This window comes from Nycticebus coucang, chromosome 17, assembly GCF_027406575.1.
Source record: "Nycticebus coucang isolate mNycCou1 chromosome 17, mNycCou1.pri, whole genome shotgun sequence".
In the NCBI taxonomy this organism is placed as follows: Eukaryota; Metazoa; Chordata; class Mammalia; order Primates; family Lorisidae; genus Nycticebus; species Nycticebus coucang.
Genome location: NC_069796.1, coordinates 46,403,290 through 46,430,072, shown reverse-complemented (window position 1 = coordinate 46,430,072; position 26,783 = coordinate 46,403,290). Strand labels below are relative to the sequence as shown.

At 39.5% G+C, this 26,783-nt stretch overlaps 2 protein-coding genes across 4 annotated transcripts in view; both read right to left on the bottom strand.

Moving 5' to 3' along the window:
* Positions 1-26,783, bottom strand: part of STK32A (serine/threonine kinase 32A) — a 157,075-nt gene that overhangs the window by 72,742 nt on the left and 57,550 nt on the right. For all 3 annotated transcript variants that reach the window (XM_053566321.1, XM_053566320.1, XM_053566319.1), the window contains exon 5: positions 13,889-14,062. In XM_053566321.1, coding sequence (XP_053422296.1) covers positions 13,889-14,062 — 174 coding nt within the window. The remainder of the gene's footprint in view (positions 1-13,888; positions 14,063-26,783) is intronic.
* On the bottom strand, positions 9,776-11,439 carry LOC128568627 (L-lactate dehydrogenase A chain-like). Its single transcript, XM_053566322.1, has one exon. The coding sequence runs from the start codon at positions 11,351-11,353 to the stop codon at positions 10,355-10,357; it is 999 nt and encodes a 332-aa protein (XP_053422297.1). The 5' UTR covers positions 11,354-11,439; the 3' UTR covers positions 9,776-10,354.

The window sequence follows — 26,783 nt, the reverse complement described above, 5'->3', positions numbered from 1 at the left end:
ACTCCAGAACTAAAAGCACCCTCTCTAGTAGTAGGGGTCTCTATACCCCTAGACAAAGGACCCAGGGGGAGATTTTCTGACTTGGGTTTTTCCCTCTGTCAGGAACTCTGTTTTTTGTTTTTTTGTTTGTTTGTTTTTGTAAAATAAAGCCTGTCTTACCACTGATCTGTGGTCTGTGGATTCATTCTTCAAATCTCCAAGACCGAAGACCTACTGAAGAATAAATTCCAGTAACAGGACCATAAAATAGAAAATAAGTGTTCTTGGCAGAAGCTGCAGTAAAAGAGGGCCTAAGAAGGGCCCATAAGTTGCTTAAATGGGCAAAACTATAGCACAGGGATGGTTAGTGAGGGCTTGTATTAATTAGTGTATCAGGAATAGGTCTTGCTACAAGTGACAAAAACCCTGACTTTCAAGGGCTTATGCAAAGAGTGTGAGGATGCCCTCAGCAGCCGCGGACAGGTACCAGCTGGAAGCTGCTCTGTTGCAAAGAGCTAGGCTTTGTACTCTGGTGAATACCAAAACTGGAAGGCTGCTCTGCAACAGGAGAGGAGAAAACAACCATGTAATCATGTAATCAGGACTCAGTTCGAATCAAGGGCTATATACAAACCACGCCCCAGACTGTACATCCTCTGACCTGGCTAACAGGAGTGACCTTTCTCAGTAAAAGCTTTGGCCCTCCCCATTCTTCCCACCTCTGAAATAAAAACTATTGAGATGCCCAGTCATGGAATTACAAAGAATTGCTCTGACAAATAATGAATGATCTCATCCATTTGTGGAATCTAAAAAAGCTGATCTCATACAAGTGGGGATAGAATACTGGTTACTAGAGTCTGATGAGTACAGGGGAAGAGAATAACAGGGAGTGATTAGTCAACAGGTGCACCATTAGAATCAGCAGGAGGAATAAGTTCGGCACTCTTTTTCACGATACGGTGACTATAGTTAAAAATATTGTATGGTAGGCTGGATGTGATGTCTCACACTTATAATCTCACCACTCTGGGAGGACAAGGCAGGAAGGTCCCTTGAGGCCAGGAGTTTGAGACGAGCCTGAGCAACATAGTAAGACCCCATCTCTCAAAAAAATATATACAAAATGTGAACTGGGTGTCATGGTGCATGCCTGTAGTTCCAGCTACTTGGGAGGCTGAGGCAGAACCATCACTTGAGCTCAGGAGTTTGAGGCTGCAGTGAGCTATGATTGTGCCACTGTACTCCAGCTTAGGCAACAAACTGAGAACTTGTCTCAACAAAACAAAGCAAAACAAAACAAAAAATTAAAAATAGTCTATTGTACATTTCAAGATGACTAGAGAGGATTTCAAAACCACAAAGAGGATGTAAGGGTGATCTGGCTGTGACATCTGTCACCCTACTGATTGTCAGGGTTGATTTGGCTGATCTGGCCAGGTGGGTGTCCCTTCCTTCCTCATTGCTCCACGCGTGTCCCTCTTGAACCTGTGTACTCCATCGAAGAGGACAACTTTCCCTAAAGGGAGGACTGTCCTTTGGTCAAGAGTATACATGTAGCTGTGCTCCCCTGCTAGAACATGCAAACAAGCTCTCAAAACTACAAAGAAATGATAAATGTCTGAGGATCCATATACTAAATAACCTTATTTGATCATACACAATTGTATATATGTATTAAAAGATATAGCCTTTTACAGCAAATATGTGCCAATCCCTTAGCGATAGAGCAAGCAAGGTGAACCAACGAGAAATCTCACAATCTTTCTTGCCCTTGTGTCCAGAATTGCTAATGGATGCCATTCCCGACCATTTCCATTTTATTGTCTACTACCACTGTGAATGCTGTACTCATCTCCAAACAGACAACAAGTTCAAATATGTACCCTTCCCTGCTGGCTCTGCACTTTCATTTATGCACAAATAAGAAATAAGTTTGAGTGACAGTGTTTGCTTGAACATGGTAAAATGATCTAGCCCAGGCTCCCCTCTTCTTCTCCTCCTTTTTTCCTCACTCTGTTGCCTCGGCTAGAGGGCAGTGGTGCAAACATGGCTCACTGCAGCCTCAAGCTCCTGGGTTCATGCAAAACTGTTGCTTCAGTCTCCCAAAGTGCTAGGATTACAGGCATGAACGACCATGCCCAGCTCACCTCTCTTCTTTAACTCCTCTCCCTCTTCCTCATCTGTTTTACCCATCAACATCCTCTCTGTTCTGCCCCAGGACATAACAAACTTCCACTTTAGAGCTTCTGGGCCTTCAAGTCTTGACTTACTTGCCATCTACTTGACCAAGTCTTGTTGAAACACAGTTCTAAAGTAGCCTCCACTCCCAAACTCTCTTACTAGAACCTTGTTTACTTCCCACTCAGCACTGAGCACATTTTGTAACTAACATGGTTACCTCGGTCATTGATTCCTTGTTCATTGTCTCTTCTCCTCAACTAAACTGCAAGCTCCAGCAGGACAAAACCCATGATTTTAATTTTCAAAGCTCTATTCAGAGCTATGTGCACATGCATAGGTGATCAATACTCTATGTGAAATGACTAAATCTGAAAGGATGAAGCTTAGGCTTTATGTATTTACTTTTGTAAATCACCCTGATTTAATTAGTCTACATTGCATTCATAACTCATAGCATCATTTTATACCCCATAAATATATACAACTATAATTTGTCAATCTATAACTTAAAAATTAAAAAAAAATCAACTGACTGTCTCTGGTCTCGTCCATTGTTTATGCTTTATTTTAAAATGTAAAGAAAAATTTAATTTGGACCAAGTCATCGGCTGAATATGTACTAGTAACAAAACCTTACAGAAATTATTAAAAGCTGAGCCAGCCTCATTTAATATTCACCTGTAAATAAGCAGTTCATTGCCTTTCTTTACATAGGATTTCACAAGTGGGTGGCCTTGAGTGAGAAAGCTCTTTCAAAACTGCCTGATGCATAACAACAGAGAAGGCAGCTTCTCCTGTTTTCACAATGTGGCGTTCAAGCTCATTCATTATTTGGTAGCTCAGGAGCAGGTGCTGAATAGAATACATCAACCTAATACCCTCATTACTGCACTGCCGTTTTGTTTTTGAGACTCCAGTAGCTCTTCTGCTGCAAGAGAACATTTGCAAAGGCTTGTGATCAACTGAAAAGAAGATTTACCAAAACAAAAAGTAAGGGCCTTTACTTAACCACTCTACAGAAGATGGTAGTCTGAAGCTAAAATCTATTATTCTACAGCAATAAACAGAAAATATTATCGATGCACTGAAAGAAAGTCTGCATGAAGCAGAACACAGTAATTGGATAATCTACAACCATTTTAAGACTTTAATTTTCTTACACTGGAAATGTTGCTTTCATAAAGTGAGAAAGATTTCTCTTCCTGTATAAACAAAAGCAAAACAAAACACCTTGGACCAAAGAAACAGCATTAAAAGACCACAGATATTTTAAATGTCTCACCAAACCTGAAATTCCAAAGTAAGCAAAGATGGTCTCTGGGCAACATTAAGATGGGTTATAATATATTAAAGTGAATAGACTTGACTCCTTGAACATTCTCTTTAATTTTCCAAACAATTCTAACAAGTTTTGTTATCTGATCTTCCATCCTATAATGTGTTAGAAGCAGCATGTCAGGAATGAGGACAGGTGAGGAACACTGAATAAAGAAGCAAAGACTGGAATCTTAGCAGCAAAGAAACTATAAAAACATCCCGAGTTCATTAGCGAGGGCTGCTGGAACTAAGTACCACAAAGCATGTCACTTGAAAACCCTAGAAGTGTATCGTCTGACAGCTCTAGAAGCTAGATGTTTGAAATGGAGATATCAAGGAGGCCTGGCCCCCTCTAAAACCGTAAAGGAGAATCTTCCATTGCCTCCTCCTGGCTTCTGCAGGATGGTTGGCCATATCTGGCATTCCCTGGTCCACAGACCCATCACACCAATCCTCTATCTACACGTGGCCTTCTCCTTGGGTCTCTCTGCACGGGCTTCCCTCTGTGCCTGTCTCTGTGCCCACCCTCATGACCTCAGTTTAGCTCTGTAATTTACAGACTTTATTACCCCCAAAAGGTCACATTTGGAGGTACCAAGGGTTAAAACTTCAACATATGTTTTTTGGGACACAATTTTTGGTATCTATTATGCGACACATAATACACACCAACTAAAATTATGTATCTAAACTAAAATTCATTGCTACTGGGCAAACAGCCCCACATAGCTTGTGCCATCTTGAGTAAGTTTACTATAGCATCTTCATAAGAGGGAAACTAAAGAAGCTTATGTTTAGAGCATGGCCTTTGAGTGAATAATCCTACCTTCGAATCTGGTCCCTACAAACATGTACTAACAGTATACTGGAAACTCGCTCAACCCCATTTTAGTATCACTGGCTATATAAGCAGGTAGTATATGCAACAAGCCAATTAGCACTGTGCCTAGTTCTTGGTAGACGCACAATAAATGATCACTCTTGTTAAGTCATTAAGAAAATGACATATGTACTTTGTAGTATAAATTAAATGGTTAAAAAAATGTCAGTGAGCTGAAAGACGTAAACACCTTCGGGAATTAGAAAAACATCCCTCCAGATGACTCATTCCCACAGGCTTCAGGAAGCACAGGTGTCCTACTGTGTTGGCAAATTCATTCATTAGGAGCTCATTTGTCACTCAGTGATTACTAACTAAAATGATGCACTGCAGAAAGATCTTATTTTTTCCTATGAATTATCACATCAAGAAAATGAAATGTGCCTGCTAAGATACTGCAGAGTTATGTGAATTGGACACGAGGGCGAAATCCCAGCCCAGATATCAGCCTATAATAAAGACCTTGGTTAAAACAACCATAGTTGTGCCTCACAACTCAATTGCCAACAAGATCTTGATTAGCAAATGTGTTAAGAGCCGTTGATCACCTGTTGGTGTCACATGTTCCTCAGACAGTTCACTTCAGTCATGCAGTGGGGGTTGGGGGGTCACAAGCACAGTAACTGTGAGGAGGTCCTGCTGCCCAGAACACCCTGCAGGCCTGAGAGGAAATCATCCTAGCTTCTTAGCTAGGAAAGAATCCTTTCTGATCACTTCATCAAACCTTCTCGCTCCCTCCTTAACAAGGAATTTCGGGGCTAAGGTCACAGAGTTGGTGTTAAAGTGTGGTGAAGTACGACCTCTTTAGAGGAATTTAGTGACCAGGTTTGTGGGGAGCCTCTGACTCCCACTTTTGGCTTTCACACCATGTATGATTCACTGCCCCTCAGCAGGGGCTGGTTCCATGACTTGCTTCTAACCAAGACTATATGGCAAGCGTGTGGACTATATCACTCCTGTGGCTGAGTTATGTTTGTTATATAACACTATATATCATTATTCAAAGACATATATACTCTGTCTCTCTCACCACACCTCATTATAGAGTCCTGTTCTCCTTGCTGAATTGGAAAAAACATGTTTCCCTGAGTCCTATAGCCACAAGAAAATCAATTCTCTCAACATTCTGACTGAACTTGGGAGTGGACCCTTGCCTACTCCAGCCTCCCGAAGAGAACCTAGTTCTGGCTGATGGCTGGATGGAAACTGTCCAGAGAACCCAGCTGTGCTATGCCCAGACTCTGGACCAAAGACATTGGGAGCTAAGAAACAGGTGCTATTTTAAGTCAACTAAGTTTGTGGCTATTTGCTACACAGATACAAAATTAATATGGCGTAGAGGAAAGGCAGCACAGTGCCCTGTACACCGTGGACACACAATAGCAAAATGTGAAATAAATCAGGCATTTTCTGAAGACAACATAATTCATGGCAGCCTTTCCCTTTTGCACTTACCCAAGGTCACATGTCTACACCGTCCTCATTCATTTGTTCAGCCATTAAATTCTCCAGCAACCACTCCAGTTAAGATGCTATGCTGGGTGCTAAAGATTAGAAGATGAATGGGGTACAGCATCTACCCACAACAGCTTAAGTTGAGGAGAGGTAGACAGCTTTTTGTAAGAAATACTGTGGTCCAGAGGCTGCTACAGTTAGAAACATAATCATGATCCTTGTGAAGATGCAACTAAGTATATGTGTGTAGCTCAAGATAGACACATAAAAGCTAGTATTCTTCATAGCATATGGCACAGGATTTAAAAACCTTTCTGATACTAGTGTTGAGGTGTTTTTTCTTTTTTAGAGGTGAAATAACAACAGACACTTCAGAAATTCAAAAAAACCTTAATGAATACTACAAAAAACTCTATTCTCAGAAATATGAAAATCTGAAGGAAAGAGACCAATACTTGGAAGCACGCCACCTTTCTAGACTTATAAAGAATTGGAATTGTTGAACAGACCTATATCAAGTACTGAAATAGCATCAAAATCTCCCCAAAAAAGAAAAGTCTGGGACCAGATGGCTTCACATTAGAATTCTGTTGAAGTGTTTTTATCGACTACCTTTCATGTTGTGATATTATCAACTCTTCATGACAGAGAGGTTGTCTGTCCTGTTCACCACAGGAACCCCAGCACTGAGAACACTGTCCGGAAAATAGGTGCTCAATAAATAGTTTTTGAATGAATATTTAGGACAGAAACATTGTTGTTAGGTTTTTTCCCTTCATTGCAAAGGTACCGCTATCTAGAAGAATGATAGGAACTTCTCACAAATAGCTATTTGAGTCCAAGAGGTGATATGTGAGGATGAGTTCCTATCTGCTTCTTCTGTCCCCCAGATGATTTGGGGGTCTCTATTATTGGTTCCTATGTCTAGGAATGGCAAAGAAGACAAAGATGGTAAATAAAAATACCATCCTGAGTTTTTCTAAACAATCATAAATTTTCTTTTATTCTTCTTTCACCTTTTTGGTAATCAATAGGAAATAAAATTTTTGCAACTCTCTCTATTGTATTGCAATTATTTATACAAATTGCCTAATTAGATTTTATCTCTTTTCTGTAGGAATTTAGAAAAGAGAGAGTTATATCCTCAGTAGGGTGCAGTAATTCTTAGAAAGGGGGAAAAACAATCAACCATTCACTCAAATGGTCCTTTAATCCTAGATGCCTTACTATTTCACTGCCCCATACAATCCATCTCATTAGCTTCAATTCAAAATTGAGTCTTCTTTAATATCTGACAAGGGAGTAAATGTAAATTTGTCTTTGGGCTGTAATAATTAGTTTCCATCTGATTATTCATTGTAGAGATTGTGACAACTAACACATCAAACAGTTTTATCCCCATAGGAGAGATTATAATGAGTTTTATTTTCTCATTTTTCTAATAAAAACAAATTTCCCTTTGTCCACATTTTAAAGCCTTTATTCACCAATTTTTAAGAAAAAGAAGGAGAATATCATATCTGAAACTAGCCATACTGTGGAAACTAAAGCTGACTTTCAAGGTATACTCACAGAAAAATGTTTAACTGCCTAACAAGAAGGTCATCTAACTGCACAATTCAAAATTAATAGTTATTATGCAATCTGGTGTCTATGATAACTGTAGAATATAAAGATTGTGAAACTGAGGAGAGTAGCTGAATATTCAACATATTTAGGAAATTACAAAAAAATACAAGGGCGTGCATTAAAAAAGATTCACAAACAAAATTAAACATAACCTCATTTATGTTCTATTTGGAATTTAGGGCAAAAACAGATCCTGTGGTGTTTTAAAACATAACGAAGCTAAACACTGCTGGCAGAAAAGCTGACGTGAGCAAAAAGAGCCCCTTGTACGTTTGCCACAGAGAGGCAAAAACAGACTTTCACCTGTTTAGCCTACCTTGCATGGGCTAGGCTTCCCATTCTGCCTTGGCCATTAAAATCTTTAAACCCTCTGAGCTCTCATAAAACTTTGTTTTGTTCTCACAAACCTTCATCTCTCTGACATACTTCAGCCTTGTCACACAATTTAGCTTCCAGTTTTAGACTGTTCTTTCATCTGCTGTTTTCACACGTGCCATCTCTCCTGTGCAGCCCGACTGCGGGTGCTGAGGCAGGTGGCTGTGCACACCTATCACATGCCCTCCTCAGGGCTGTGGCCACACTGAGAATTGGTAGGGTCATGGTGGTTAAGAACTCTGCATCTCTTTAAAGGGATGTCATGTACCCTTGCAATACGTACCATAGGAATGGTCCCACCATTTACCTTCCTTCCATCAAATCTATTAAGTATACAGTATAAATGTCTTAACAATAATTAAGTAAATTGAGGTGAAGGCTATATTAACTAGTTTGATGTAAACATTTCTAATTGTATGTAAAATTAGCACATTGTACCCCATAAAGCCATCAATGTATACATGATCTACGTGTTTATGACTTAATAAAAAAAAAAAGATAAGAAAAAAAATAAAGGGATGCCACATCTACTTACTGGCCATGAGACCTTGGGTAAGTAGGTCACTTAATTTTTCTGAACCAGAGTTTCATCGACTGTAAAATGGGGACAATAACACCATCAACCTCCTGGAAGTAGGGGAACATTGAGTGAAATAATTCACAGGAAGTGCTTAGCAGAGCGCCTGGTGCCGGGGATGCCCTCCGTGAACGGCAGCCGATTGCTGCTCCTGCTCCTAGGGATTTGCCGACTGTTTATGGATAATTTTGAATCTTCTACCACATCCAGGGGCAAAATGTAGTTTTTAATATGAAATTCGGAAGTCGCACATTTTATATCTGCAATTTCATGCAGATGATCTCTCCTTGTCTGGGGAATCTCCTGTGTATTTCATCATTTCGTTTTTTTCACGCACGCTTTTAATATCTTGGAACTCAGCTTGTGTTTTACAATCCAATCGTCTAAGTAACTGACGGATGTTTTGTTTGGTTATATTACAGTCAATCAAATACTGCCTGAGCTTTGCTGATTCTCTTTTAAAAAAGAGAGATTTTAAGAAGAGAGTTACATTGTTCAGAAGCCGGCAGGGATCTCCGCTTCCTCATTGCTCTTCATGTTGTTTATTCCGACCCATGAGCAGCAGTCTCAGAATGCCACCACGAATGTCATTTAAATTCCTTACACAAAGGGAGACTGCTTATTTTACCACACACATGTTTTCAGCTATTTTATACCATTTCAAAATCATGTGTCATGTTTAATTGATATACGGTACTCTGAGGATAGAAAATCCTGGTCATCAGAACTTTATCAGAATTAAAACATCTAAGTTGTCACTACTACCCTGTTTCCCCGAAAATAAGACAGTGTCTTATTTTAAGGTGTGCTCCCAAAGATGCGCTAGGTCTTATTTTCAGGGGACATCTTATCTTTCCTGTAAGTAGGTTTTATTTTCGGAGGATGTCAGGGAAACAGGGTATCCTAAAAAAATCTTAAGGATGTTGATACACATCCTGAATTACCCGGAATATTTCTGGCTTTTGACTGTTTTCACAGCATAATTAAGAGTGCCCTCTTCAGCTCTCTGGAGTTTTCTGATTTGGATGATAATTTAGATGACAGCCGGATATAAAAACCATGGTAGGTCTGAAACCTGCACTTTTTTTTTTTTTTTGTAGAGACAGAGTTTCACTTTATCGCCCTCGGTAGAGTGCCGTGGCATCACACAGCTCACAGCAACCTCCAACTCCTGGGCCTAGGCGATTCTCTTGCCTCAGCCTCCTGAGTAGCTGGGACTACAGGCGCCCGCCACAACGCCTGGCTATTTTTTTTTTTTTTTTTTTGTTGCAGTTTGGCCGGGGCCGGGTTTGAACCCGCCACCCTTGGTATATGGGGCCGGCGCCCTGCTCACTGAGCCACAGGGGCTGCCCTGAAACCTGCACTTTTTTTTTTTTCCCCACTGTTCAAGGTTTATTGGGTAGTTCAGTTGGTATGACATTTGAGTAGTTGGTTTCACTGTTTACATGTAGATCTTTCTTTTTATATTATACAGCAATGTACCCTACTGATAAATACAGCGCACAAAATAAGATCCTTTACGACAGTTATGCGCAGGACATGCAATGTTGGAATTTATACATTAGCTCCCCGGATGTGACTGATTGGGAAAAGGCTGGACTAGGCATGTTGGGTAAAGGAACCAGAAGTAATATAACACCAGTAAACACACATCTGGTTCAAAGGGCAACTGCAGCGTGTGCCACATTGGCAGTGACGCCTCAGCAGTGGTGCAACTGTTTGTCTTACACTAATCCATTTAGGACTATACAGGGTAAGTAAGGTTCATCTAGTATCAGGATACAACTGTAGGATTTACAAACCCTTCTCATTTTTAACTTTAGGACAATGATGTTCTTCCTGGGCCATCTTAATATAACTGTTTTAATCACAAATCAGATAAAAAGGATAACATGCACAACTTCCAACTAAAATCCTGTTGTAGCCTGGACAGTGAAGTGCTATGACAGTAGAAGACTTTAAAATTGCAGTTCTTTTTGGATCCCCCAAAGTGTATCCGCACTCTTCTTCAAACGGGCCTCTTCCTCAGAAGTTAGAGTCACCTTCACAAGGTCTGAAATTCCATTCTGTCCCAGGATGCAAGGAACACTAAGGAAGACATCATCTTTTATTCCATAGAGACCCTTGATCATGGTGGAAACTGGATGCACACGCCTGAGATTCTTCATCATGCTTTCTGCCAAATCTGTCACAGAGAGTCCAATGGCCCAGGAGGTGTAGCCTTTCAGTTTGATCACTTCATAAGCACTCTCAACCACCTGCTTGTGAACCTCTTTCCACTGCTCCTTATCTGTCTCAGTGCCTAAATCTGGGTGTAGATTCTTTAGGGAGACACCAGCAACATTTACTCCACTCCACACAGGCACACTAGAGTATCCATGTTCCCCAAGGACCCATCCGTGGCAGCTTAATGGGTGAACTCCCAGCCTCTCCCCCATCAGATAACGGAACCGGGCTGAATCTAGATTACAACCACTTCCAATGACACGGTTTTTGGGAAAGCCACTTATCTTCCAAGCCACATAGGTCAAGATATCCACTGGATTTGAAACAACGAGCAACTTGCAGTTTGGGCTGTATTTTACAACATTGGGAATGATGAACTTAAAGATGTTAACATTTCGCTGGACCAAATTAAGACGGCTTTCTCCTTCCTGCTGACATGCCCCCGCTGTGATAATAACCAGCTTGGAGTTTGCAGTCACATTATAGTCTTTGCTAGAGACGATCTTTGGTGTTCTAAGGAAAAGGCTGCCATGTTGGAGATCCATCATCTCTCCCTTCAATTTGTCTTCAATGACATCAACAAGAGCAAGCTCATCTGCCAAGTCCTTCATTAAAATACTGATGGCACAGGCCATGCCAACAGCACCAACCCCAACAACTGTAATCTTATTCTGGGGGGTCTGTTCTTCCTTTAGAACATTAAGAATCAGCTGATTCTTGACAGTTGCCATTTTGGACTTGGAACCAAAAGGGATCGAGAATGCAAGTCCGGGCGTCAGGGGTGCACGAGACGATCTCAGGACTCAGCAGCACCAACTCCAGCTCCTGAAACCTGCACTTTCAATGTTTCATTTGCAAGCCTGGGCTTCTGGGCCATTGGCCATTCCTGTGGCTCAGCCAGGGCCTATTGCTTCATATTTTCACCACATACTGGTTATACAGTGAGCACTTGCCCCTACTCACAGTTTATAATTTTGTAAGGGAGACAAATAAATTAAGTGATCACACACCCAAATGTCACAACTCCTCAGGAGAGGTACAAGAAGCCATGATGTATAAGATACAACACATGGGAGGTACACACAGGCCACAGAAATGAACCTCCACTTTCTGCCCCTAGACGGATGTTGCCTCAATTTAACACAGCATTCAAAATGCCACTGTTTGCCTTTCATTCATTTTCCATGGTAAGGTGATATTTTCCTATGAAGTGGCCTTTCTAAAGAAAACAGGCAGTAATTGTGGGTGGCTAAAGGACCAGAAGCAGAAAGTTAATCCTTGGCTTCCGGTTTGAGTGCCAAAATGATGATGGGAGCAATAAAAAGTAGGGAAGAGAATAAAGGGAGAAAAGGACAGGAAAACAATACTTGGTATTAGTAAGCTCCTTGAGGAAAAATTATGGCATATTGTTGTTTTTTTTTTTTTTCTCCCTCTGAATTTCTCACTATGTTCCAAGTACACAGTAAAAATACTCAAAGCATCTTGATTTCTGACAACAGAGAAAATGAAACTCAAAGAAAGAAAGCACAGAACCCAAATTCAAACAGGAAAAGGGGAAAGAGTTCAAAGGCATTCTTAGGCCACGCTGGTTTCTCCTGTAACTTTCTCCTTTCTGATTCCTACGACATTGGCAACAGTACAGGCCGTGGTTGGCAATTTGGGGGAAGACAAATGAGTGTGCGGGTTTTGACAGGATTTTGCAGGCCACAGACATGAAGAGTTACTCCACACATGAAGAGTTGCTCCTCGGAAAGCAACAAGAGAGACCAGAAAGCCAGTATAGGAGAGAGAGAGAGAGAGAGAGTGCTTGAGAGTAGGATTTTCAGTTATTGACGAAATACCAGGTGCGCAAATTCACTTCCCAAATCCTACAGGATTAACTGGGCTGCTTTCCATTTGTCTGTTGCCTGAAGACCATGTTTCTAATACAAATAGGCCCTTCTAAATATGGAACATTAAACAGTAACTATTTAAGTGTGTAGCCCCACCCCCCTCCAAAAAAGGGATTTATGTTGGCACAAAGAATCTATAAATTGTGATGTTACACGTTTATCCACAGGTTCTATACTAATCAAGGTAAAGTGCAGATAAATGTCAACTGGTGGTAGTCAAGGGGTTTTACCTAGCCAACTTTTTACTAAATGAGACATTGTCAGCAAATTCTTTAAGGATTAGAGATGACAGCAACAGAGTCACATGAGCTGATTTTTCATTTAATAACTTACACTTCATCGATGCATATATTTCGTATGTGTAATTAATGCAAGTTGGCATAGTAGACAGAGCTCTGGATTTGGGGTCAGAGAGATCTGGATTTAAATCCCAGCCATGCCATTTGTTCAAAGTTTTTCTCTTGCAAATCTCTGAGCCACAATTTCTTCATCTGTGTAATGGGGACACTATGATGAAATGGGGAATCCTTGCTGAGCTTTGAGGACTTGATAAGATAATGTCTATAAAGTACACAGCTATGTGTGGCACACAGTAAGCCATCAATCAGTAAGCAATAGCTGCTTTGATGTGGTTAGCTGACAATTCTTATAAATAAATCTGGGTGATAATTTCAAGTCTACAAATCATGATTTTCTCATATTTAATACTGGTCTAATTGTATCTGCTGTGATCTTATACACAAGTTACTTTAGAGAACCAATAAGATACTATATATGAAATCATCATTAAAATTACTAATTTCTGTATCAGTTTAAAGTATCATCCTTTCTATTATCTGTGTAGATTTCTGGCTTCTTGTGTTATATCTTTACTTATTACAAATATGCTAAGTGCAGGGGGCACACTGCTTCTGTTACCTCCATTTTCAGCACATACAATTAGAGATTCATTTAGTGTAAAGTGAATGACAGCAGATGTTAGAAAGACTGATATTTTCTCCCTAAGGAATTTTCTTTCTTCCCATTCTGTTTCTTTCTCTCTATGTGTTTCCTCCATTTCTATTTCAATCAATTCATTTAAGAGATATGAAGCTCCTATATGCCACATTTTTCTCTTCTTTAAATATTCATTGATTCTGGTTTTCTCATTTACTAACTGTGACCTTGGGCAAATTAAGCTCCATGTGCTCAGCTGTTTTTTTTTTTTTTTCTTTTTTAATCTGCAAATGAGGACACTCAACCTACCCAAGGGGACTGTTACGAGAAGTAAATGAAGATGAAATGTCATGTTCAACAAGGATTTGCTAAATGAGCCAGGTTGTGGATTCTCTCCTGTGCGTTCGGTTCCAAGCCGCCTCCCTGGACCTGACTGACCTGTGAATGACACGCTGACTCTGCAGGTAGTCCAGGGCCATGGCCAGCTCGCAGATGAAGAGCTTCACGGTGTCTTCCTGGAAGTGGACATTCTGCTGCAGGTGATAACGCAGGTCCCCACCCAGCAGCAGGTCCACCACCATGAACATGTCTTCCTCATCTTGGAAGGAATACCTGCAACAGCATGAGGAGGGGAAACTTATCAAATATGTTTACATGCTAAGGAGTCTCAGCGGCAAATGAGAGTCTGCAGCTCATAACAGAGTGTTCTTGAGCTAAGAGCTCAGGCTTTGGGAGTAGGTGGTCTAAGGGCCTTAGGTCTTTAGTTTCCTCGTGTGTAAAAGGGGAATAATATAATATTTAATCAAACTGAAGACTAAATATTTATTGTCATGCTTGACATATAGTAAGCATCCATTGATTGTTCACTTACACAGCAATAAAGCCCAAGAAATAAAGAGAATTCATTTACTGATTTACTGTTCATGATCATATGCTAACCACACTGTTGCAGAACATCCATCAGGTTACGGGGAATCCTCAAACCATCTGTGCTCATTTTTACCTACAAACAACTTCATTGCCCAGCAACATTATAATAAATCATGTTCACATTAATGATAAGAAAAAGATTTAAAAAGGGGAAGGCAATAAAGAAATAAGTGATCAATACCAGGAAGTAATTTAGAAGTCTTTGAATTGGGGAGGGAAAGGAAAGCTTCTCTGCAAAGGTTAAACCTGAGCAAACTTGTGAAGACTGGTGATAATAATAACTAAAAAATAAAGCCAACATCTGATGTTTCTGCTGAGTGACTCTGACAAGGCAGGCTCTGAGGCACTCTGTAACTGCTACCCTAGCTCTTCCTCACGGCAGCGCCTCCACTTCTGAACGGAGAAATGCACACATGTAAGCACCTGACAAACAGTACAGCCAAAGTGTTCTCCAGGTACAAAAGGAACATTTGAAAAACTGCACGATTCAAGCACGGACGTGGGAAAGAATCTAGTGTGAATAGGGAAACGTAAACAGTTTGGATTTGCTAAAACAACAGGTCTGTTGGGGAAGCTTGTGCCCAAAGAATAAGGCAGAGGCCAGATCCCATGACAGGAGCTCGTTCATGAGGCTGTAAAGACTGCAGAGTTACTGAAGGGTTTTAAGCGGGATGTGTGATCAGACAGAGGCTTCATGCTTGAGGGAGCCTGGTGCTGAAGGACTGAAAGAGAAAATGAGATGCAGGGAGCAGACTCGGCCTCTCGAAGTGCAAAGAGCCTCCTGTAAAAATGCAGCCCTGTCCCTGAGATTTGTTTTGTTTCCCTCCAAGCAGATAATAACGTTCTCTATAGCAACACTGTTTTGACATGTTCCTTTTACACATCATGCCACGGAGATCACATTTTTAAGTTTTAGTGGAATCAAAAAATTAAGTGCCTGCCAGCAGTACCTGGGGATATACACAAATTCCTGGTGACAAATTCTTTCCTGATGAAATAAATGTAGAATATCAATGGTGTGAGAACTACACTTGGTACATTTTCTTCCTTATAATTATCTTTGTGCTAAAGGATAAGGAGGGGACTTACAAACAACAGAAAAATAAAGACATTCAATGAAGCATTAATCTAAGGTAGTAACATTTGAATGAAGATTTAACCAATAGTTTGATAAATAAAATTTTGTTTACCGCTGAAGACTGATTCATGGAGAAGACATCAGAAATTAAGTTCTTAGGAGAGTTTGGACAGAGACACAGGAAGCACTTTGTATAAGTTTGAGAAACACATGCTTGGTGCTATCTTTTGGAGAATGATAGTCTGCATCCCAGCGCCATGACTGGCCGAAGACTCATCATCCTTCCAACTACACCAACACAAATTAGATTCACTGTGTTTTCCAGGTCTTTTAGTAGGGAGCTGTTGCTCACTGCTCTCAGATAACACAACACAAAGATCCATTGCTCCTAGGATTACTCCTGGGAGATGAGTGAGGCCTTTCAGGGTGGGTAGCAGATGGTAGGGATGGTGAGGTGTGAGGGTTGGGTACCAAAAGTAGGGAGAAGAGAGGGCTAAGGGCACACATAACTCGATACCAATGGAAACAACCTACTAGACCTACTCAATGGGTTAGCATGCAGGGCAGATTCAATTCGCCCCCAGTGGTTGGCTGTGTTAAGCTCCCAGGTATAGGTCAGAAACCTGGTGACAGACCAGTGGCCTTTTCTATTATTCCACTTAACGCCAATGGGGCACATGTTTTTTTTGGTTTTTTTTTGTGGTTTTTGGCCGGGGCTGGGTTTGAACCCACCACCTCCGGCATATGGGACCGGCGCCCTACTAACTGAGCCACAGGTGCCGCCCATGTTGTTTTTTTTAATTGAGCCCAAATCAACAAATATTTTTATTGGGACTTGGGTTAAGCTCTTTTTACTCAAAGCACAAACTGACAAAGATGCCGGTCATAGCAGTTAACAGCTGTGTTCACATGTGCAGAGGGCTATTAATCAAAGCAAGAAGAGGCCCAGGCAAGAAGCCACATGTTTCCATAAGCCAGGATAAATATAAGTTTAATCATGGAGGCAGGTCTGGCCGTTAGAAATCATCTTTCTCTTTCAGCACATCAGATCTGAAATGCTCCCTCTCAGATTCTTAACTCAGAGGGAGAGTAGAACTTTATTTTCCAGAACTTTACATGGGCATAACACAATTGGGTGATAGGTAGAATATTTAAACTCATGTCATAAAATGGGATTTTTTAATAATAAAAAAGAAAGAGCATCCTTATACCTCCACTATTTTATTACATATCCACTGTTGCCTTTTTATTACTTTTAAAAATATATACCATATCATGGCTTATTTATTTCTCAGATGACAGTTCCAAAATTAACAGGGTCTGCTCCCAGTGAATGTGAAATTCATTGCAAAGTGTGCCAGGTAAGAAAGAAGATAACCAGCAAGAGATCAGCACCCTATTCCACCCAACTCCATCATGCCTGACCCAGACCATTACAATAGGCTATTCATAGCTCTCTCTGTATAATCTTGGACCTCTCCAATTCATTCTCCACACTGCAGTTATATTTTTAAAATGTGACTTTTATCCAGCCTCAAAAAACCCTTCACCTCTTTCCATGGTCAACAGGAAACTGTTTGGTTTATTTTTCCAGCCCTAACTTGAAGATCTTTTCCTTCCATTGTCCAACTATCAGTCCATGCCCCCTCCAGCCTCAGAAGCTGGTGTTGTGCTGTGACCTGTCCCTGCACTCATGATGCTGGCCAGTGCCTGGTTATATCCTATTTTCATTTTTCAGATCTCAGCTCAAATGTCACTTCTCACAGAATGCTTTTCCAATATTCTGTATTAAATCTGGTCCCCTGTTACATGCAGTGCCTTACTATTATCACAGAATTTGTCATAATCTAAAGCTATTTTCCGGCATGCCTTTGGACTAACTCCTTCTATGCCCAATATGCCATCAAGTTGCAGGATGGTGCTCTCTCTCTCTGTTGGTGCCTCCACATCTGGCTACTATCGTAAATGCAGATTGCACAGTTATAGAAAAAAACAATAAGCAAATGAACTGAAGAAAAGAAGGAGAAGCAAGTTAAAACATTAGCTTTCAGGGAGTCTGACATACATGCCCCAGGTTCTACTGGGTGTCCTAAAAGTTGCCCCTAAAGTCACCATACCCAGGGAAAATCAGAAACTGCAGCTAAATACACCTTTACTCAAAAATATTCACCATCAATATTTTACAAAGAGGTGGCCAACATGGACAGATAATTTTGTAAATACTTTAAAAAATTTGCTAATGAATATTGTGTAAATAAAGGGAAACTTAGCTACAATTTCCCGTTTTCCCTATGCATGATGACATTGGTGGCAACTTTTGGGACACTGTATTTTTTTTTATTAAATCATAACTTTGTACATTGATGCATTTATGGGGTTCAGTGTCCTTCTTTGACATACAATGTGAAATGCTTACATTGAACTAAGTAACACATCCATCACAATTATACTCATTTATTATAGCTTTGAAATGTAATCCTCACCTAGTGGACACTGTATGTTTAGAGATTGGTATGGTCACCAAGTAAATCACAAGAGGCACTTGAGCCTCACAAAGGCCATCTTGAAATAAATCTGAAATAAAACTCCAAGGTTTGGAAATCTAAAATATTCTCAAATGCAGTTGTTTTTCAAATTGTGAGTCAAAATCAATTAAGGAATTGTGAAAGCAGTTTGGTTGGTTGTGACAAGCATTTTTTAAAACAAAAGAAAATAGACTGAATAATAGGATAAAGGCTGTGAAAACATAGTGCTAAACCGTATTAATAAATCTTTCATTTTTGTGAATTTAATGTGACTCCGTGAATATATCTACTAGGTTGGGATGAAAATGTATTTCTTGTTATGAGTTACAGTTAAGAAAGATTGAAAATCACGACAGGAGGAGAACCCACATCCTCTTGCATAACTGTCTGTCCACATCCTCACTTAAGACTCTCCATGAGCTAGGGTCAGCTCTGATGTTCCCATCTTGCAGAGTAAGGAAAGGTTGTCCCAGGCACTAAAACGATGGAACAGTTAACCTGTGTTTTTCAGAGCCTGAACAGGGAGTGCTCACAGCAGGCTTTCCACATTTATGAAAACCATTAGCCTCCGGAAAAGGAACCCCTGAGAACAGGCAGGAGGGGGTAGTTAAGCACAAATTTAAATTTTAAAACCTTTCTTAGGAGTCAGGACCCATCATGTTTCTCTTTTTGTGGCTCTGTAAGGCTTTTTCAAGGGATGTCTGATGCGAATTTCATTTTAAAAATCAAATATTATTCACCCAATTAACTCATTAGGACAATAGAGAAAACCCAAGGTTTGCAAAAGTCAGATTTCAACAGTCTGTAAAAACAATGCCCAGCTGTGTTTGTGTTTTTGTTTTGTTTTGTTTTTAACTAAACTATACAATGTGGTAACATGAATAAAAGAAAGGTTTGTGGGTTGGATAATGTTGGAACCAAGTTGAGACAACAATCCAAATTCTCTCTGCTGTAAGTTCAGAGGGAGCAATTTGTAGTCTAAGCAAGTACGTCATGGCTTCTATTCATTAATGCTTTGGAATGTGAACGTTTCCATCAAGGCTTGATGAAAGCCCCTGTTGGGGAGGATGTGGAGAAACATGCACTCTCATACGCTCTGGCAAGAGGGTAATTTATTGAAACCTCCTTTGAGGATAATTTGGAAATACCTCCTTATAAAGCACGTGGCTTTTGGCCCCTATAATATCATGACAAGGAACTTTCACTATGGCTACACTGGAAAAAAAGTATGCCAGGATGTATGTATAAGGATACTTATTATATAATATAAGATAAAAAGAAATTTTATGCCCATTGATAGCTAGCATATCATTTACTGTAAATGAATTACAGTAAATTTATGCTACAGATGATACAATGTTTTTTGATGAGGCAGCTGTATATTTTTTCTTTGTATTTCAATGGATAAAAAGGCAGATCTATATGCTGATACAAAAAGACTTCTTAAACAGTATTTCATGAAGACAAAGGGAGGAAAAGAATAGGTATACACTATAGTATACAGATGCTTAGGGAACATACAAAGGATATATTTTAAAAGGATATAAACCAACAACCACAAAAGGAAAATAAACATATTACACACATATGCTGGTACATGTATAGAATTTTGCTGAAAATAAAACAACCAATACATAAATTATGGGATTATAACATTTTGATTTTTGTACATAACACAGAATTCACCATCTGAACCACTTTATGTGTACAATTCAGTAGCATTAAGCACATTCAGAAGGTGGTGCAAACATCATTACAACATTTTTCCAGAACATTATCCTTATTGCTGACAGAAACTCTGTGCTCATTTAATGAGAGCTCCCTATCTGTCCCTCTCCCCAACTTCTGGTAACCTCTGTTCTATTTTCTGTCTCTATCCATTTGTCTATTCCGGGCACCTCATGTGAGAAGCAGCATATTAATACAATATTTGTCCTCTTGGGTTTGGATTATTTCATTTAGCGTAATGTTTCTGGGGTTCACCCATGTTGTAGCACAGAATCTCACTCCTTTGTAAGGCTGAGTAATATTCCACTGTATGAGTGTACCATATGTTGTTTATCCATTCATCTGCTGATGAACATTTGAATTGTCTCCACCTCTGGCTATTGTGAATTATGCTGTTATGAACCGTGGTGGACAAGGATCTATTTGAGTCCCTGGTTTCACTTTTTTTGAGTATACACATAGGAGTGGACTTGCCTAACTGAGAGTGGTAGTTCTATCTTTAATTCCTTTTGCGGAATTGCCAAACTGTTTTCTGTAGCAGCTGTGCCATTTTACATCCCCACCAACAATGTATAGCTTTCCAATTTCTCCAGGTGCTTGCCAACACTTGTTATTTTCCCTTTTTAAAGTAGTAGCCATAGTAATGGGTGAGAAATGGTCTCTCCTTGCGGTTTTGATTTGCATTTCTGTAATGGTCAGTAATGCTAAGCATCTTTTCATGTGCCTTTTGGCTATTTATCTTTTTTTTTTTTTTGGAAACTGTTCAAATCCTTTATCTATTTTTAAATTGAATTATTCCCCTTTATATTAATGATTGGTAAAAGCCCTTTGTATAACCTAGATGCAAGTCATGTATCAGATAGATGATTTGCAAATATTTTCTCCCATTCTCTAGGGTGTCTTCCTAGATAGTAATAGACACTATCTTAAAAGTTTTTAATTTTGATAATGTCCCATTTATTTTTGTATCACTTGTCTTTTTGGTATCGTATCTAAACAACAGCTGTCTATTACAAGGTCTTAAAGATCTTATTTTCTTTTAAGAGTTTTATACATTTACACCTATTTTCCATTTTGAGTTAATTTTGGTATGGTAGGAAGTAGGGATCCAATTTCATCCTTTCATCTTTGGATGTCCAGTTCTAGCACCATTTGTTGAAAAGACAACTTTCCTCCACTGAACCGTTCTGGCACTCTGGCTAAAAGTCAACTGACTATAAACACGAGGCTCAACCCTGCTCCATGTCCATCCTCATGCCAGGACCAGCCTGTCTCCATGGCTACAGCTTTGCAGCAAGGTTTGCAACTGGGAAGTGGGAGCCGTCCCACTTTGCCCTTCCTTTTCAAGATGGGTTTGGCTAGTCTTTTAATTTCCTGAGTTTGAGATTCCTTGAATTTCGAAATGAAATTTAAGATCAGCTTGTAACCAGCCGAGATTTTGATAGGAATTTCGGAGACTATATAAAGTTGAGGTCACATTGCTGTTCTCAGCTGTGAGGAGCCGCAGTTTACCCCCATCAGGTGTTTACCCGACCTGTCCCCGACTGATGGCCATGCAGACTGCTCCCAGGTGTTTGCTATTACAAATGGTGCAGCAGTGAAAAACTTCAGGCATATGTCTTTTTTATTCTGGGTAGTCTAGCTTTGTTGTCTATTTATAGAAATGGATTTGCTAAGGTAATTTGTCAAAACAAAGGCAAAATCTGGGTAATATTTGCTCAATGTTGCCAAAATTATCTCTGAAGGGTACATATCAGTTTGAATTCCCACCAGGGAGATATGACAGTACCTCCCTCCTCACACTCTCTCTCCAGGAGTAGCAGTCCCCAAACTTCTTGGCACCAGTTTCATGGAAGACTGTTTTTTTCATGGTGGGAGAATGGTTTGGGGACGATTCAAGCACATTACATTTATCTCTATTATCATTACATCATAATGTATAATAAAATAATTATGTAACTCACCATATTGCAGAACCAGGGAGTGATGAGGAGCGGCTGTAAGTACAGATGGAACGTCTTCACTCCCTTGCCTGGTTTTCCTACTGTCTGGCCTGGTTCCTAACAGGGTAGGGACCAGTCCTGGTCTGTAGCCCAGGGGTTGGGCCACCACAGCTCTACAGTATGTTGTCAAATTTCCAGAGGATTTAATCTTCAGGTAAACTCATCAGTAAGTCAAGAAGCTTTGAAACTTACCAAATACTTATTTCTCTGTCCTTTCGCCTTACCAAATTCTCTAAGGAAAAAATGTATTTTAAATGTCCTTGTCCGAACACAGAAATTATCCCACCCACTTTTGTGTATGATGTGTGTTTATTCAGCTTAAACATCCATATATTTAAAATTCACAAACATGGATAACTCAGAGTTTACATGGATCTTTTGGGCAGTAAATAGAATGGATGTGAGGGAACTACATTTATTATTAGTTATAATCAATGTTACATAAACCTTCCTTTTTATCAAGAAGAAATGTTCATGTACATTTATCATCAGTTATAATAAATGTTCATTAAACCTTCCTTTTTAGCAAGAAGAAATCTTCATGTTCATCTCTGAAGACATCTGAGGTATCTGAGATAGTCAGAGCCTATCTCCCCTCCACTGTAGTTTTTCCTCGCCTCTCCTTGCCCAACATAAATGAGAAGCTGCCCTCTGTGTTTCCTTCTCTGCCGTTCCACAGCACCCAGACAGTTCTCCATCCCAGCTAACCTAACACTTCAGAAGCCCAGCTGTGGACGGCTGTGCCGCGCTGTATTTTATTATCGCCATTAATGTTTTTTGCATGAATTCCTCAGTTGACTGAACAACCGAAGGATTTTGTGCCTTGCTCATCTCTTGTGCGTCAGAACCCCCTGGCATGTGGCTTGGTACATAACGAGTGCTTGTTTATTCAGGGAGCATTTTAAGATCTTAGTGTGTATCTATCTACTTGTGCAAGGTGCTGAGGATACAAGAGTAAAACAAACCAAAAGACACGATTTCCCTCTTCCTGAAGCCAATCATCTATAAAAGATAAACAAATATGTAGCTATAAAATGTGGGAAGAGCTCAGAAAGAAAGTGTAGGATACTGTGAGAGGGACTAACAAAGTGAGTTAAGTTCAACTGTGGGGAGTTTGACTGTCGGGGGTGCAAAAAAGGCCCAGGAAGTAATACACATCTTGGGTGATTTAAGCCATAAACTACAGCCTCAAATAAATGACCAAAAATTAATGACTTACACACAAAAAGAGGGGCGGTGATTTTTAAAAATCACATAACGGGTTATAGATTTATTTTCCTGATGTTCTGATGAAATTACTTTTTCTGAAGCCCTGACCTTTCTCTGGACAGAGCTTTAAATAATATTTTGTGACCTATTGGCTCACATGTACTGCTCTGGAGATATTATTTATGAAACTTCTCGGGAGGAAACTGTTTATTTTTTTTTTTCTGCAGAATCCCTAGAGGCGGTTACCTCAGAGAATAATATAGCCATAAACAGGCAAAGGGAACAACAACATATTGCTCCCCACGAAAAAGTGAAAGCCAAGATTCATGCTCAGATGATCATCAGGAACAATTAAATCAGGCTCTTACCATAAAGTTAATCAGGGGTCCAGGAAAGAAAAACATTATCAGAGGTTAATATTTTTTGAACTCCACAACAACCACAGACCAACTGCAGAGAGATCAATTTCATCTGGTAAGTTTGGGTTATTGATGGGACTGGAAATGGCCACGTGTGGTTTGCCGAGTGAGTGGTGCGGAGCACGCTAAGTCTTTTTTTTTTTTTTTTTTTAATTAAATCATAGCTGTGTACATTAATGCAATCGTGGGGTACAATGTGCTGGTTTTATATACAATTTGAAATGTTTTCATCACACTGGTTAAAATAGCCTTCATGGCATTTTCTTAGTTATTGTGTTAAGACATTTATATTCTACACCTAGTAAATTTCACATGTACCCTTGTAAGATGCACCGTAGATGTGGGCCCATCAATTATCCTCCCTCTCTCCATCCTCTCCTCTCCCCTCCCCTCCCTCTCCCCTTCCCTCTTCTTCTTGGGCTATAATTGGGTTATAGCTTTCATATGAAAGCTATAAATTGGTTTCATAGTAAGAGGGAATGCGAACGAATATGTTCCTTTTGGAAAGATGTTTGGAGAACACTTAGAGATCTAAAAATAGATCTGCCATTCCTCTACTAGGTATGGAACCAGTGCGCGCTGAGTTTTGACTGGCTTTTCTCTATTGGAGGGACAGAGGGCTCATCTGGCACTGTGCATTCTCTAGCCAGAAAGGCAATTTATTTCCTTGCTGACCAACCTACACCACTCGCAGAACTGCAGGGGGGGGAGGACATCCCATCATTACTACCAAATATAGAAGTTCTTACTTTGCCCTAACGCTTTCATCTCAGCCCCTCCATTTATAATACAGGCAACGTCCCTTCACCTGACTAGTGCCTATAGCCAAACTCTACCAAGTGCATCTTTGAAAGTGTTTTTCTTCTTCCTGCCTTAGTTCTTGTCTCAAGAGCACTATTATCCATCTCTATTTCTGGTATCCAGCAGTTGAAACTCTACCAGGGAATCAGAAACATAGCATGATAGTTTTTTTTCAGACATGAGTATACTAAAATCAAGTGGTGACTTTGATTCATTTATCATGTTAACATCTTGGAAATGTTTATTTAATTTTAATTTTATTTTAATTTTAAAATATTTGTTTTAGAGTTACAGAAATAATGATACATAGATAGGTAACATTACAATAAAGAGTGACTAAGCAATGAGAATCTTGGGGTGGGGGTCAGAATCCAACTTTGTCATCATTTTCAGTTTTCACAGGTTTGTTGAGAAATGAAACCTGTCATCATCAGCTTACTCGCTTTTATAAGGGGACTAATACTAATTTCTACTTTATGGGATCTAGTATTTGACTTTATAAGAACTAGTATTTGAAGATATATTAGATCATGCATGCAATATATTAGCACAGCACCTCAAAAATAGTAAACCCTCAAAAATATTAGCTCTCTTAAAAGAGTGACTTCACATATATACAGTTTCCTTAAGTTTCCCAAAGAATTTATCCTGAAGTCTGCTTCCTACAACTATACTTTTCAATTCATCAAACTTGGTCACATTGAGGATATCTCATCCAATTAAAATCCAATCCCATTTAATCCACCTGCATGAAAATGTGTCAAACGGTCTATGAACCAAGTGCATGGTGCCCCATGATCATACTAATGTACACAGCTATGATTTAATAAAAAATAAAATAAATAAAATAAAATTTAAAAGGAAAAAATAAAAATAAAAAAAAATAGCAACAAAAACAAACCAGCATCTATTAAGTGTGGTCTAAGGAGAAAGACATAAAGCTACACAGATTGGATTTACTTTAAATTTACAACCACCAGTCTCAAATGGAGACTTAAAGAATCCTACTAATTCTCTCTCTCTTTTCTTTTTCTTTCTTTTTTTTTTTTTTTTTTTTTTTGAGACAGAGTCCTACTCTGTTGCCTGGCTAGGGAACTATGGCGTTATCACGGGTCACTGCAATCTCAAACTCCTCGGCTCAAGTGATCCTTCTGTCTCAGCCTCCTAGTATCTAGAATTACAAGTGGACATCATCACGACTATTTTTAGTAGAGATGGTGTTTGCTCTTTCTCAAGCTGGTCTCTAAATTCTAGCCTCAAGCAATCCTCCTGTCTGGCTAAGGTAGTAAGTATTACCTACTCTGGGCCCTTAGTTCTCCATTAATTTCACATTTCATTCACTTTGCATCTTCTCTCCTCAAAATTTCCTATGTCCTGAGCCGGGCATGGTGGCTCACACCTATAATCCTAGCACTCGGGGAGGCTGAGGCAGGTGGATCGCCTGAGCTCACAGGTTCAAGACTAGCCTGAGCCAGGGTGAGACCTCATCTCTAAAAAAAGCTGGGCATTGTGGTGGGCTACTGTAGTCCCAGCTACTCGAGAGGCTGAGGCAAGAGAATCGCTTAAGCGTAAGAGTTAGAGGTTGCTGTGAGCTGTGACACCATGGCACTGTATCAAGGGCAACAAAGTGAGACTCTGTCTCAAAAATAAAATAATTTCCTATATTCTGGCCACCTCTCATCTCAGTTCATGACATCATACGTTGTAGGGTAAGTAAAGGCAACAGCCTGAGAATTCCTTCATCTGCCACTAACTATACTAACCGTGTAGCTCACACACATATACTCTTACACGCTCTGTTTTCTCTACTAGTGGAGAAAAGTATCTTCATGGAGGAAGATATCTTCACTTCCACCTCAGGGCAGTCCATTCAGCTGCACCTTAACTCACACCCATCTCAACCCCTACAGGATCTCACTTCAAATGATTCCCTCTCTGCCCTACATTACCAATTCCTTCCTGTAAATTGGCACATCCTCACTGGCATTCAAACTTATTTATGTGCAGCTTAAAATGTGTATAAACATATGTAAATATAAATTTTATATTATTATATTTTGTATTTATAAATAAAACTAATATACAAATAATATGTGAATAATACTAATACATTAAACATATCATAGAAAATAAAATATTAAAAATACAGTATCCAGCAAAATATACAAGAAGATAATAGAATATGACCAATTTATTTTTGAGAATCGAAACAGCTTTAAGATTTGCAAATCAATCTACTTCATCACATAATAGAAATGATGTCAATAAAAAAGAAAAGCTATTTGACAAAACGTAACACTCATTCATGATAAAAACTGCTGGCAAATGAGGACTAAAAGGAAACTTCCTTGTCATGATAGAGAATACCTATGAATAGCCTACAGTAAACATTTATGAACTCCTGAAATACTATAATCCTTCCCCTGTGAATTTTGGAAAGAGGGAAGGATGTTCATTACACCACTTTTATTCAACATTGGTCTCAATGCATGAGCAAATAGTCATGGAAATAAAAGATAACATTGGAAAGGAAGAAATAAAACTTCATTATCAGGAAATGACAGGAGTACAAGTATTGCATATCTAAGAGCATTTACAGTATATCTGATAAAATTATGAGAAAATACAGCAAGGTTACTG